The following is a 15360-nucleotide window of genomic DNA, read 5'->3' as shown; positions in this document are numbered from 1 at the left end:
GAACCTCTAACCTTTTGGTTAGGGAGTGTGTTAACCATTTGCACAAGCCAGGGACTCCCAGTTCATGTAATAGCTCCCTCTTAATAAGTATTTTACTGCTAAAATACAGAGTTTGGAATTTGTTGAGGGAGAGAGAGTTCTTCTGATACATTTTTTCTGCCTTCTGTGCCCACAGAGCCTTAAAAAATGGTGCCTTTCTCCTGCTGCTGCCTGTTAGAACAACATAAGGAGTGTAGAAAAGGGTAACGTGGAAGCAGAGGAAAGACTTACTTCTTCATAGCTTAGAATAAGAAAAAGGAGTATACTGAGGAAAACATGAGCAAATATGACATTCTTTCCGGGGCTATTTGTCAGAAGAAGTCAGCAAGGGATGGAATCTGCAGATGCAGTAGAGGTAATGAAAGACTGGCCGCGGGCCACGGGTTTAAAGGAAAGACATTTAAAAAGGCAAAGAGTGAGCTTCAGATTCAGTCAGATGTGAGTAGAGCATCTGAGTGAAAGAAGTTGAGAAGAAGTGAGATATCATTTTGGGTCAGCAGACAGGGCACGTAACTGAGGACAAGGAATAGGAAAGTAAAGAGGAATCAGGGCTTTACCCTGATGTGCCAAGAGTCTACATTTTACCAACCATAATGTCCTTTCCTAGCAATTGGTCTCTCCTGATGACACGTCCAAAGTAAATGAGCCGAAGTCTACCATCCGCGTTTCTAAGGAACATTTTGTTTGTATTTCTTCTAAGACTTATTTGTTCATTCTTATGGCAATCCATAGTATGTTTAGTATTCTTTGCCAGCACTACAATTCAAATGTGGATTTCACTGGGGAAAAAATAAACCCACACTATCTCTTTCTGGCCTAGAGCTAAACCAAACCAAACCCATTGCCGTCCAGTCAATTCCGACTCATAGTGACCCTATAGGACAGAGTAGAACTGCCCTGTAGGGTTCTCAAGGAGTGGCTGGTGGATTCGAACTGCTGACGTCTTGGTTAGCAGCCAAGCTCTTAACCACTGCACCAGCAGAGCTTCAAGAGCTTCCTAAGGGATCAGTAATTACCAGATGCTAGGTTTAATATGTGTTGCGTTAGCTATTTGAATTTTTTTCTTTTTCTGTTTCCTTTTCAGTAGCCAGATAGCAAAAAAAACCTAATTTGAGTTTTGTTCTTCAGGCAGCTGGTTTTGAGGGTGAGTAGTGTGATAATTTGGTTCTGAACAGGAACAGATGAAAGTGAAAGGTCAGCAGTTTTCCTGGATTTGATAAATGTCAGGAGTTTGACGGGAAATTAAAAGTCAGATAAACCTGTCAAATGATTCCAAAAATCAGTACTTACCAGGAAAAGTTGTTTGAGCCTTTAATTCTCACATTTACTCCCAAGGGAAATAATTCTAGCAGTATGTTCAGACATTAGGCTAGCAATACATGAAAAACAACGTGAGGGTGCTCTTTCTGTGACTTCTTGTGATATTATTGCTCAATAGAGTATTCATCGTCTACACTGTCTTGTTTCCCAAAGAAGGGACTACAGTTCTATCAGAATCACTTGGGACACTGCAAAAATGCAGAGTCCCAGGCCCCACCCCACACCTCCTGAATCAGAATTTCTGAGAATGTGCCTTGTGAATCTACATTTTATTGAGCTTCTCAGGCAATTGTGGGGTCTATTAACGTTTAAGAACTGCTGATCTTGTTCCTTTTGCTAGGCAGTTGTCTCCAGGCCTCTGACAGAAAATCAAGCAATGCCTAGAGGCTGTATAATGTGTCATAGCGGGGATACGTAGGTCAAACCAAGTGCGTTCTGCCTTGAATTTGAAAACCGGGTATGACTTATGATTGGATTATTTATGTCTCTTCGCTTCTCCTCGATGCAGAGGTGGTTTTAGGTTTGCAAATTGGGCCAGTGCTGCAGTTATAGTGAGCCTCTGGGGGTGAGTGAGGGTAAGCAGAGGAGGTGGCTCCATCACTTCCCTGGTGCTTTTGTTCCATCACCTTCACCAGTGTTTTCCTGCCTTTGCCCGCCTTTTTTCTAGTTGCTATCCAGACGACTTTGACTCATGGCAACCCCATGTGTGTCAGAGTATAACTGTGCTCCATAATGTTTTCAATAGCAAATGTTTTGGAAGTAGATCACCAGGCTTTTCTTCTGAGGCATCTCTGGGTGGACTCGAAGCACGAACCTTTCAGTTAGCAGCCAGGTGCCCTAACTGCTTGCAGCACCAGGGGACTCTACCCACCCTTTACATTGTGGCATTTCCCAACGCTGCTCTCGGCAAGAGGCTCTTTCTGTATTCCCAAGAGCATCAACTGAAAATATGTTTATGTCTCCCAGATCTATGCTTATGGCCCATCCTACTACCTTAGCATCAGGTCCACATTTCTGCTCGACTGTTGGACAGAGTGGAGCCCTGGTGGTGCAGTGGTTAAGAGCTACGATGTACTACGGCTGCTAACCAAAAGGTTGGCAGTTCGAATCCACCAGCTGCTCCTTGGAAGCCCTATGGAGCAGTTCTGCTCTGTCCTGTAGGGTCACTACGAGTCAGAATCAACTTGATGGCAATGGGTTTGTTTTTTTTTGGTTTATTGGATACAGCAACCTGGATATCCTGCAGAGACCTCAAACTCAACACACCCCAAACCAAACTCACTCTCATCTGTCTTCATTCCTGCCTTTTAAAATGGCCTGTTAGTTAAGAGCCTCGACTCTGGAAACTGACCACCCAGGTTTCTATCTTAGCTCCACTACTTACTAATGTGGACCCTTGGGCTGTTGCTTACCTGCTCTGTGCCTCATTTTCCTCATCTGTAAAATGGTAATAGCACCTTCCTTTTAGGGTTAACGCTAAGGTTAAACGAGATAACACACATAAAGTGCTTGACTCAGGGAAGCTAGTTAATAATATCTTAGCCATTTTTATTATTCATTCCTTTATCAAATATTGATTGAGCTCTTCTGTATGTTAGACACTACTAATGACTTAACGGAATTAGTTTCCTGAATTAGAACCTGTCAAAACTACTAAGTCTCCCCAGTAAACAATACGCCCTTCAGGATAGGGGTAGCATCCCATTCACATTTTAATCTCAGTACTCAGTTCATGAAAGTAGCACTAATTTGCCTGAATTAAATTCTGGAAAACTGTTCAAATCTTAGTACCCTTAAATGGATTCCCAGGGTGGTACAAATGGTTAATGCACTCACCAGCTAACTAAAAGGTTGGCAGTTCAGTTCCATCCAGAGGCACTTCAGAAGAAAGGCCTGGAGATCTACTTCTGAAAAATCAGCCACTGAAAACCCTGAGCACAATTTTACTTTGACACACATGGGGTTACCAAGAGTCAGAATTGACTCCACAGCAACTGGTATACCATAAGAGTGACAAGTTGTTCTCTCAAGTTCATGGGTAGAATATTTCCTCCTTGGCTGCTGGGCTCATCACATCTTAAAAGTGACTCCTTTCTTATGCATGGGGAGTAGAAATATTTTTCTTTGTCCACAGCAAATTTTGGTTAGAGAACAGGGCACTCGTACGTTCCACCCCACCTCAGCCCTAGGAAGTCAATTCATAGACTTGGAACACTGTCATCATGGTTGAAATGAGTGAATACAGAGGAGAGCATGGTGTAAATGGTAATGAACTAGACAGACGCTGGTCTCTATTTTTAAGGAGGGCTGACAGGCCAATGCATCGCCTAGGGGTCCTTTTTTTAATCTGTAGCATCTGTAGACTGTTGAAGAAGTGACCTCACATTTTCTTATCCACCTCACTGGTGCCACCATCTGGTGTTGCTGCTTTTCCTTGGTGCCCTCCCTGTGGGAGCCAGGCTTTGTCAGCACCGCCTATGACATTTACTTCTACTTGTTTCAGCCAGAGCAAAAAATAGAGGAAAAGAAAAAGGACAAAAACTTCTTTCTAATCTTTGGTATCCTGGGTTCTCATCCCTAAGAATTTGGGACTAGGTAGGAGAATAAAACATTGAAGGGAGAATTTGGAAAGAGGATGAAATGAGAACCCTACAAAAAGAATTGGATCGCACTGCCACTTCGCATCCCGTTCTCCCAGGAGCTCTGCTTCTAGCGGAAATAGTTGGAACATGATGGGCTGTGAAATGCAAAATGAGGCTCTCTCTGCCACCAGAAGCAAGGCCTGCCTGCCTGAAATCTGAAGATTCGGTTTGCATCTGTCTACTATGAACATATTTAGAACAAGGAGAGACCTTGGAAGTCTGAGGGTTTTGGTTGTTTGCTTATCCGAGCATTCAAAGGCCAGGAAAACAAACAGAAAATGGCAGATAACCCACAGGAGGGGTTGGGTGGAAGGACTAGCAGACGTGTGAAAAACAAAACTAAACAAACGCAACAACAACAACAACAAAAAACATAGTTAACTGCGATAAGGTCCAGGAATGTGGAGAAAAATAGATATGAGTCGAATTCTGAAATAACTGAACTCTCTGTAATACTAAAGATATCCAAGGAAAAATTAAAGGAAAAAAATTGTCTAACTCCCAGGCAATGATCAACTTATTTAAATTAAAAAAAATACATATTTACAAAATTTTCTGTATTTGCTTACAATGGAATTTTTAATTCTTAAAAAAAAAACCAAACAAACCTTCAATACTTCGAGAGTGATGTGACATGCAGGAATGTACATCAGAGACGAAACAAATGCAGAAACAAAAATGTATTTCCAACAGAAAAGAAATGCCATTTTCAGGAATATCAGAGGGAAAGTGGGAGAGAACTTGGCTTGATTGTTGAGCAGAAACAAAGAAGGAATTGGCCCCTGGGGTGCGTGTGGGAGGCCAGTGTGCCAGGCCACGAGGGTGAGTGTGTGTCCTGCTCTGTAATTCAGAAGGTGTCGGCTGACCAGTGGCTGCCCAGGCTGAGTGTTTACTTCTTATGAAGGGGAATCTTGGCATCACCACTTTATTTTTGGACGGGGCTGGATCAAGATAAGGAAGAGAAAAGAATAGTGTCACAGCCCTGTCCCCAGCTATGGTGGCCTAGTGGAATGTGACGTGGATTATTGCTCTGCACTACCATATTGCTTGTGAGATCTTTGGTCCGTGAAGAGAGGATAATCACATATGCCCCGACCACTTCATATGAATGGTATGAGGATTAAATAAGGAAGTACCTAAAGGACAAACTGCTTTGAAAACTCCAAAACCCTGTACGTGTGTAAGGTTTCATTGCTGTGTTCTTGTTATGGGCTCTCTGGTGGTCAAAAATTAGATGCTGCCAATAACCACTTGCAGGTATTAGCCAGGCGTTTAGTTATTTTTGATCCAGGCAGGAGTGCACTTGACAGCAACTAAGAGCAACAACAAGGCAGTACCTAGCCCACAGACTGTGCTCTAACGTATGTGTGATCTTAAAACCTGCATGCCTGGTTGGATTATGCTTTTGCCGTCTTTTTAACCATGTTCTCTTTTGCCTCTGAAACACCCAGTCTAGAAACGGTTCTTTTCCAAGCCTTAGGCTGAGATCTGTAAGAGCAGGTGATGTGAAAAGATGAACAAGTCGATTTTGAGATGTTTGGGCCTCTGGGAAATCAAGGAGGCTCCGCACCTTCCCTCCACGCTTAGGAGTTTTCATCCCCTGAGAGGGAATCTGTGTAATTTCCTGGTAACAGTTTGCTTTCTCTTTCCTGTTCTGACACTGTTGGTCTTTGGGGAACCTTGTGATCAGAAGATACCAAGTCTTCTAGCACCTTTGTTTTTTAAGAGAGCCTCAGTGGTGGAGGTGAGGGGACTTAGCTGTCCAGCCCTGCCTCATGATCACATAATCCCTCGGGACTGAAGTGATTTCTTGTTCCAAGAAAAGGCGGCTCTCAGTTTTTCTCCTAGATCCCTCCTCTGAGGCATAACTGTGGGGCGTCTGGGAGGAGAGATGCTAATGGTAACTTCTCAGAAGCACTGTTACCAGGTAACCTATATCCACCCCATTTTTTTCTCCCTGTCTGTTTTTCTTGCTTAGAAATGTTTCGGTGGGATAGAAGGAGGGCAGGTGAACCATCGAAGACCCCTGAGAACAGACCTTTGTGCTGCTTGTGATGTTTGCTTACTTGCTGGTAACTTCTCTCCCTCTGAGGAGGGAGCTTAGGAGACATCTTCTGCCAGGCGGGGCCTGGGGCCTGCTGTGTGCCCCAGTGTTAACTACCAGGGATACAGAGGACTTCTGTGAGGGCCCTGGAGCTGCTGGTGGCTCCCTTTCTGTTCTCCGGAAGAAAAGAAGATTCATTAGAAACTTTGTTGATTCAGGCATCTTACAGCTCCTCCCTCCTCCAGCTCCCTTTCTTTCTAAACAGAACACACATTTGCTTTGCATTTATATTGATTCCTGCAGAAAAGAGGCTTGGATGTTATTAAAAGCTACTGGGAGACCTGTTGGTAATTAATTTTTAATTTCTGCACTGAGCACCCTTTCTTTCTTGCTTTCATCCATTTAGCTAACTTTTACCCTGGGGCTGTGTTATTTTGCACATGGGGTTAGAGGTAGAGGCTTCCTCTCCAAAAATCTACTTTGGTGAAGAGATAGAGTTGAAGAGCGCTCATTTCTCTTATTCTGCCTCTCTGTTCCTCCCTCCATCCCTCCCTATTTCCCTCTCTCCCTTCCTTCTTGCCTCCCCTCCTCCCTCCCTCCCTCCCTCCCTTCCTTCCATCTTTTCTTTAACAAAAACAGACTTTTTAACAACAAAACATTTTGTGTTTGGGGCATTCTTCATTTACCAAACCTTACTTTTAGCTAAATAGCTCCAGTCCTACTTTATCCCACACATTCCCTAACTCTAGAATCATCTTTAACCCTCTCTGAGATTTCTGCTTCTTCCCGTTGGAAGTGTTCCTAGTGCGGAATCACAATATCAAATGCCTTTTCAAAAAAGAGTCCACTGTGATCTTGATCTGGGCAAAGGGCTGGAGAAGCAGTTGGTACATGAAGGTGGTGGAAGTGGGGGGGCATCAGGTGTGGAGCTGCTGGGACCAGGGGCAGAGATGGGTGGGGAGGAGGACTTCTCCCTTTGCTGAGTCCCTTGGCCCTGACTCTTAGTCCTGGTTATCAGTCCATCTGTATCCATGATTCAGGACCTTCCTTATCTTCTCCCTTTCATACTGAACAGAAATTGAAGCCTTTATTGTTCAATTACCCATTCCAGATTATGTTTGAAATCTTAGCTGTTCCGGAAAAAGTAGTTGTAGAAAAAAAGTTCCGGATTGTGATCATTATTGGAAATGAAAATTAAAAATTAATCTTCAAGACATATAAATTTATTGTCCTCTTAAAGACATTTAAAATAGTTGAGCGAGTCTAGTTTTTTATCAAGGGTTCTCCCCCACCTCCTAGTGCTTCTGTGGCTTTGGATGCAGCGCTTTCTCCTTGGCGCTAGGCTGTTTCCATTGCAGCTGCCTGCCTGCGCCGATACTGTTGCGGCTGAGACTGTTGGCTGGGACCGGAGCAGAGATGTTACAGTCTCCTGGCCTCTGTGTTCCTGAGCCAATGTGTGGGATGCGTGTGAAAGCAAAGAAGGGTCAGCTGTGTGCAAGAGAGAAGGTTCTGAACTTTACGGGTGTCTGGTTGTTGCTGTGCCTCAGTGCTGTCTCTGAATTCGGCCGTGTTCAGTCTCCTCTAAGCCAGGAAGTGTGTGTGTGTGTGTGTGTGTGTGTGTATGGATATGTGTTTAGATTAACCCTAAACTCTATAGAGAAAACCAGCTAACTAGTTGCCATTGAGTTGACCCTGACTCATGGCAACCTCATGTGTGTCAGAGTAGAACTGTGCTCCGTAGGGTTTTCAGTGGCTGATTTTTCAAAAGTAGATCACAGGCCTTTCTTCAAAGGCGCCTCTGGGTGGACTTGAACCTCCATCTTTCGGTTAACAGCTGAGCGCATTAACCATTGGCACCACCCAGGGACTCCAAATTCTATGGGAAAGAGGCCCCATAAGCATCCTAGAAATTATAAACATGGAAGATAGCATTTTACTTGTAAGGTGTCTTAAAATTACCTGGGTATAGTAAAACATAAACCACAAAAATGGTCCATTCTTAAAAGACACTGATTCAATTAATCTATCAGACATTAAAAAAGGAAAGCATCCCAGCAATAACTGAAAAATACATGCTTCTCTTTGAGTTTTAAGCACAGACTTTGGAAGAGTGCAGACCAGTGTCTCATTGTCTGCAAGGACCCTGCTGCTTTCAGGCGTCCCCAGACCACCTTCTTTTGATTCTGAGGTGGAGCTGACCCTTTTTTGTCACACGTGTACACACAAACCAGTTGTCATGGTGTCGATTCTGACTCCTGGCGACCCCATGTGTTTCAGGGTAGAACTGCTCCATAGAGTTTTCAGTGACTGTGATCTTTCAAAAGTAGACCACCAGGCCTTTCTTCTGAGGCACCTTGGGGTGGATTTGAAGTACCAACCTTTCGGTTAGCAGCTGAGAGCATCAGCATTTGCACCACCCACACAACAGTCTTTTTTCTCTGGTTGAGCCTTCGCAATTACACTGAGTTGTGTGGTGGAAGCCCTCAAAGACTTTTCCTTATTGAAGCAATCAGTGCCACAGTCATTCAGTCGCAAGCCCCCACTTTGGCTTCCCTTAGACCGATGCTGGGGAGAAAAGTTAGCTATTTTCTGGGGCTGCTAAATGGTTTCCTTGTGAGGTGCAGAATGGAGACCAGAAAATGGAGAGTGCAGACTATAATTGTGGGGAGAGAGGCTGGAAACATGTCATTCTTTCCTGGGAACTTCTTTTCTGAAGCAGCTGAATGAGACCTTTACAGCCAAGGGTGGTGGCTTCTCCTTCAGAATGGCTGGCCCACTGCCCAGTGTGAAACATTCCCCAAATATGCAACTTTTTGAGTGTCCTAACAGCCTGAGCTGAGAGCCGCCTGCAGCCGGGAGAGCTGGCATCCCACGGGGTTGCTGGGGGTGGGGGCATGGCACTCAGCCCTGGGTCTGCCAGATGCCGGGACGGCCCAGCCCTGGTTACGTCGTCCTGGGGAAGAACCTGGCCAGCAGTCCGGCCATGACAAGAGCTGAGGCTTTTCTCTCTTTAAATCCCCTTCTTCATTCAAATCAAATCCCATAAAAAGGCTTTTGTTGAAGGAGCAGCTATGGCATCTTGGTGCCGTATTCCTCTCAGTATTACCAAAGATGGATAAAAAGAAAATCGTTAGTTGAATTCCTGGGCAAACAGATCTGAAAACTGACGTGGGAGGAGTTGAGGTATACGGCAGCCCTCATATGGCATTTGTTTTGTTTGTGCAAGTGATGAAGCCAAAGAGCAAAGGAACTTCTTGTGGATGGTAAGAAGCCCCCCTGCCAGGGAGCGCCATGGCAGCAGCCATCCTTGCTTATATGTCTGGGCTAGGTCATGCTGGGTGGGGCAGAGGCTTGGGCTCTGTAGGGCTGTTGCTGCTTGGACACTCTTCTTGAAGGGTGCAGTTAGCACGGTTGGGAGAATCACGTATGATCCCTCAGGAAGAAAGATGCTCTGATTTCTTTATCATCTGTTGGGGAGGGAGCCACTTTTATGAACCTTGCTCAAGTCTACTTTTGTGGATTTTTCCAAGATGTAGTCACCACTGTGGTCATACCTGGGCATTATGCTGCCTGATGTTTTAGGTGCTGGAAACAGTCACATCAAACTATAATTAAGGAAATGGCTATTTCTTTCTCCTTGGTCTTAAGCTTTGGCTAAATTTTGTCTCTGCTTAACTTCCATGACATTCCTGAAATCTTTATTTCAAGGAGGCCCCTGATGGAAGGACCTAGGCAGAGGGCGGTTTTATGTGTTTTGCTGATTTCCTGTTACCATTCGCCCGTTCAGTTTGATCTTCTTTTGCTTTAGCTTTAAAAGCACACAGTAGTCAAAAGCAAAAACACCCAAGCCCCAAAGCAATGTCCGGTAAATTACAGACTTTGGCATTCATAATAAAAGAACTTTCTTTCCTGTGGCTTAGTTTTTTTTTTCTCTTCAAACTCAATGCTTCGCCTGCTCAAACTGTGTGGAGTTTTGGAGTTTCTTCATGTTTAGGCATTTAGAATAAAATGTCACGTACCTTCTCTTAATGTTACCCTCTTTTATGTGGGTGTTCTGCCATCCTTGCCTTTCATATATATATACATTTTTTTTGCCAATATTCTTCTCCTAATGCTTCTGGCTTCCTGCTTCTTCAAGCACATCTCTCGTTTTACTCCTTTGGACTTGGCCCTAGCTCCCACTTGGCATTTTATATGTGTACCGCTCAGATTTTATAAATCTTAGTCCCAGTAAGTATCAGTCACTTCTGGCATCTTGGAGTAGCAGTTAAGCATGTGGCTTCTAGAGCCAAGTGACTTAGGTCTAAACCCTGGCTTGACTACTTACTAGTTGTGTGACCTTGGGTCAGTTCATTCTCCTCTATAATAGACTTCAATTCCTCAACAGTAAAAGGGGATGATAATAGTACCTATGTCACAGAGCTCTTCTGTGGAATAAATGAATCAGTATATGTGAAGTGATGGGAACAGTGCCTGACACATGGTAAGCTACTATTATGGTTTAGTTTGGGCTTCTGTGTCTAATGTGGGGTTTGTTTGGTAAATACTAGCTATTAGGGAGGATCAGATAGTGCATGAGGATGGGCTTGATCAGAGGAATGGTGGTAAGTACTCCAACCTGTTACTGGTTTTGTAGTACCTCTGGTCCTTGACAATATAGAGGATAAAATCTCTTGACTAAACTATGCACCCTGGACTGCTTTTTGGTCATTCTCTCCACTTGTATAGCTCTCTTTGGGTGTCTGTCTCCCTCAGAAGCTATTCCATTTCCTCTTGTCACCTCTTTCTTTGTAGTTCCAAGCAGCAGCCATGTTCTTGTCTACCCTCCCAACCCCTGGTCTCCCTCTCCCATGTTTGAAGAAACATCTTTCTTCTCTACACCTCACGGGCATGCGGAGCGTATACCACCACCATCTGGCTACACAGCTGCATGATCACTTTCATCTCATTGTTGAGGGAGGAGGGGTCTTTGTAGAAGGTCATCCAGACACCTCAGTCCACTGCAGCTGGAGGTGGCTTAGCCATAGGATGACCCTAAAACCTATAAGATGTGGTGCCAAAGGCCCAGGAGAATTCTAACCCTCTTTAGACAGGCTCCCACATCCTGTACAACACTTTGCTTTGTTGTTCTGCATCAACCGTGCTTGTCTTTAGAGGGTAATTTGCCCACCCTGTCCAGCAGGAGAGTTGTTCCCCACTTTTCATCGCTCGCAGTTTCTCCACTTTTGTACGCGCAAGTGAATTCATTAATGAATACCCCAACAGACTGTAAGCCTGCCTAGACAGCCATTCTCGTTGTTGGGCTAATTGTTAGCTGGGGTTTTTGGATGCCATTCATTTCACATTAAGGCTCCTAATTAATCTCAGCACAGTTCTCAGCAGAAGAAAGGCTGATAGGGAGAAACATCCCCAATTATCATGAGAAAGGAAATGTCAAGAGCCCCGTTGAGTTTTCCTGGCATCCACTGCTTGTCTCAGAAGAAAACCGCCCTCAATGACCAAAGGCAGCCTGGCGATCAACTATGAAAACTCAGGGTGTGAGAGCTTGAGGAGCCCCTGATCACGCAGACCCACCTCTGCAGGAACCTGCTGGGGTCCACACGCTCCTGTCTGGGAACACCAATTGTGTTTCCAAAGATATTGTGGAGAAACCTCTCTGCTGCTCCAGAAGTGGGCGGGGTGACTCTAATCCGGAAAAACTAAAGGTCTCCTCCTTTGTATGCTTTTGTGCCTGCAGGACAGAAAATTCTTCATCATCGAAGTGACATTTTAGAAACAGTGGTCCTGATCAACCCTTCAGATGAAGCAGTCAGCACTGAGGTAAGCCCTTTGGTTCTGCAGAGTCAAGGGAAGAGCAGGACCTGCAGATCATGCAGGACAGGACCCAGGTGATCCGAGGGGCTGGGGCAGGTGGGGGCAGGGGGAGGGACACAGACAAGAGAAGTTCCAGCCCAGGGATGCTTCCTTAACCCCCAATCAGTGGCCTTTCTCTGCATCAGCACCATCCTACAACCCCGCTACCCCCACTCCACCTCCCCAATCCACTTACTCTGAACTTATGAAGCCCTCTTCCCTTCTTTAATAAAGGCAAAGTAGAAGATGCTGGCTGGAACTGTAATGTTTTGTCGGGTCAAGGGAGTATAAAACCTTGAGTATATATGGGGGATGATGATATTGCTGGCATGGCGTCTGGGAGGGATGTAGTAAGGGAAATAGACTCCAAGCCCTTGGAAAATACTAGAACCAAATCTGGAGAAGATGGCATTTCTGATGGAAGCTCCATTGAGATTTATCCTGCACCCCCCTTATCACTACTGAAAGGCAGGATGGCATAGGGATCAGGTGCATGGACCCTGGTGCCCGACGGCCTGGCTTCGTAATCCCAGGGCTGTCACTTACTAGCTGGGTGGCCTCAAGCAAGTTACTTACTGCCTCTTTGTCTCCTGTTTGTATCCACCTCTATGACATGGAGAGCATAACAGTGCCTACCTTTAATATTCATTGTTAATATTGTGATTAGAAGTGTCAAGTGCTTAGAACAGAGTGTGGCACGTAATAACTGAAATATTTGCTGTTGTTATTATGCATGTTATTATTACCATCATGTGAAATTGATGCCAGAGAGAGTAATTGGGTGCTTCAGAGCCACTCTGAGATAAGAACTTGGCTGAAGCCAGGACTCCTCGGTCACCCAGCCCAGGAGTTGATACAGCTGCATTTTCCATGTCCTTGATTACAGTTTAGCATCTTTGAGATTGAGTTGCTTCTTGGATATTAAAATACTCAAAGTCCCTAGGGGCTTTCATTACCTAGTGTCTCTTCTGCCCATGATTTGAGCATCTTTTTGACTGTAGCCTTTCTTTTTTTTAAAAAAATAGAGATATAATTCACATACCATCAAATCCACCCTTCTAAAGTGTGAAATTTAGTTATTTTGAGTATATTCACAAAGTTGTGCAATCATCATCGTTATATAATTCCAGAATATTTTCGTCAACCTTAAAAAATCTCATTCCTCATTCCCCTCAGCTCCTGGCAACCACTAATCTATTTTTTGTCTCCATTCATTTGCCTATTCTGATCTTTGATTAATCGGATCATATAATATGTGGCCTTTTGTGTCTGCCTTCTTTTACTTAGCAGAACATTTTTAAAGTTCATCCATGTTGTAGCATATACCAGTACTTCATTCCTTTTCATGGCTGCATATTATTCCATTGTATGGGTATACCACATTTTGTTTATACACTCATCAATTGATGGACATTTGGGTTGTGTCCACTTTTTGGCTATCACGATGTATCGTGTTTTGATTCCACTTCCGCCTGCTTCAGATCTGCAGGACCTCTTTGATAATTCTTCAAGGCTCAAGGTTGAGGAAAGTGATGAGACAGCAATCTCTCTGTGACTAACAGAATCAGGAAGTAATTATAAATTGAAACAAGCTGGAGGATTTAATGTATGTCCAGGCAGACTGCCTGGAACAACTGTGAAAATGGAAAAAGAAGAATAAGGAATTCAGGCTTGCCTGTGGAGCAGATGGGGCTGGAACAATTACTTAGGCACATGTGTCTTCCATGATTAGACTGTAGGGTTGTTAGGGGAAGGAGTCATGACCTGGTTATTTTTCTCTCTCTCCCTTGGTGCCCACCATGATGCCTGATGTGGAGTAGGTGCTCAACTGATTTGGGGTCTGAATGAATATCTTGGTGCTTACAGCCCTGTTTCTGCTGAAGGACAGCCTGGCTTACTGCCACTTAAAGCTCACAGCAAGTTCTTTAGTGCAAACTACTTATAATTCTATTTAAAAGACCCCCATTCAGGGGCAGCCTTTTGTTTATGTTGTTTATGTTCGGCTCCTGGCCGATCTCATTGAAGACCGCATCTGGAGCTGTGTGCTCAGTGTATGGCTAGGAAGGAAAAGGATGCTGGATGGGAGGGAGGGCTGACTTGGGACCCTACTTGGAAACCTATCATTCCCGAGGCAGTTGGGGATCTGGACAATACTTGGTGACTCATGTGAGATATTTGCAAGTCTTCCCATGTCCCACAGACTACCTGCTGCTAGCAGACACTTCGAGCAGCTGTGTGCCGACGTGGAGACTGCTTTGAAAAAGAGGAGGAAACTATGAGAAGAAAGTCAATGACTGCTACTGTCATGGTTGTAGCAAAACTTTGAAAATGGCACTCATGGGCCAGCTGGTGGCTACAGTCGTGGGCTTTGTGGATGATGGCTACAGGCAGGGCTCTGTCTAACCCCCCAAGGGACATAAGAATGCCAGGGAATGAATGAGGCTCCAAAGGCTCGTCCTGAAGGTGGGGTGGCAGTGCCACCTATGGCTCACGCCCTGCCCCCTGTGCTTTGTTTCAGGTGCGCTTAATGATCACGGATACTGCCCGACACAAGCTGCTCGTGCTGACAGGGCAGTGCTTTGAAAATACTGGAGAGCTCATTCTCCAGTCCGGCTCTTTCTCCTTCCAGAACTTCATAGAGATTTTCACCGATCAAGAGGTGAGCTCCTGTCTGGAAAACTCTTAAGCTTTTTAGTTACTTGGTGATTGTTGCAGCTAAAGGCTGCTCTTTGAAAGTAGTGGAGGAAGTTAGAGGGAGAAGGGAGAGAATGTTACACCTCCTTTGAAATAAGCAAAAATATATGATACAACATACTATATAGTTCAATGGCCCATCACCAATTATAATTAACTGGACTCATCTATAATTAATTTGAACCATTCTCAATGTGCCCAAGATATAGATGGGTGGGTGGAGGTCAGCACAGTCAACATTTTACAGATGGCAAAAAATGATGTCTGAGAAGCATGACAGAGACAGAAGGAAACCCCAGGTTTCCTGTTTTTATAAATGAATACTCCCCATGAATACTCCCCAGATCTCTTGGGCTTTTGGTAGGATTTAACTGCTCTAGTCTCTTCCAGCACTTGTACCTACTTTTCCTGTTCTAATTATTTCAGATTTCTTACTTTTAATTCCTGGTCCTATTGTTAACTTGGGCTGAGAAGGCACATTCTAGAAAGGGAGATATATAGGGAAATGGAGCATATCTATTATCCAAGAAAAAGATGGTTAAAGTAGCTGGCCTGAGGCTGGACCATTAATATTTCTTATAAACACCTGTCTTATAAAAAGGTGATACATGTGAAGTGTTAAAAATGATATGAAGTTAGTGGTATTTGCTAAAATCAGATAAAAGGTTTTAATTTGGTTATTTCTACTTGACAATTTATCCTGGCTAGGAAACTTCTATTTCCAAGATAACAGCCCTCCTTCATTTTGCTTAATTGTGTATAGCAGTT

General features: G+C 44.2%; 1 protein-coding gene across 2 annotated transcripts in view; it reads left to right on the top strand.

The window, feature by feature from the left end:
- Positions 1–15360, top strand: part of MAP1B (microtubule associated protein 1B) — a 103448-nt gene that overhangs the window by 64496 nt on the left and 23592 nt on the right. The window contains exons 1-3 of one of the 2 annotated variants that reach the window (XM_023729533.1): positions 8964–9228; positions 11783–11865; positions 14417–14557. In XM_023729533.1, coding sequence (XP_023585301.1) covers positions 14426–14557 — 132 coding nt within the window. In that variant the 5' untranslated portion in view covers positions 8964–9228; positions 11783–11865; positions 14417–14425. Of the gene's footprint in view, positions 1–8963; positions 9229–11782; positions 11866–14416; positions 14558–15360 lie in introns of those variants that run through there. The other variant, XM_004374508.2, reaches the window with a different exon arrangement.

This window comes from Trichechus manatus, unplaced genomic scaffold (assembly GCF_000243295.1).
Source record: "Trichechus manatus latirostris isolate Lorelei unplaced genomic scaffold, TriManLat1.0 scaffold00029, whole genome shotgun sequence".
In the NCBI taxonomy this organism is placed as follows: Eukaryota; Metazoa; Chordata; class Mammalia; order Sirenia; family Trichechidae; genus Trichechus; species Trichechus manatus.
Note: the sequence above shows the minus strand (reverse complement) of the source record. Positions and strands in the feature narration are given on the sequence as shown.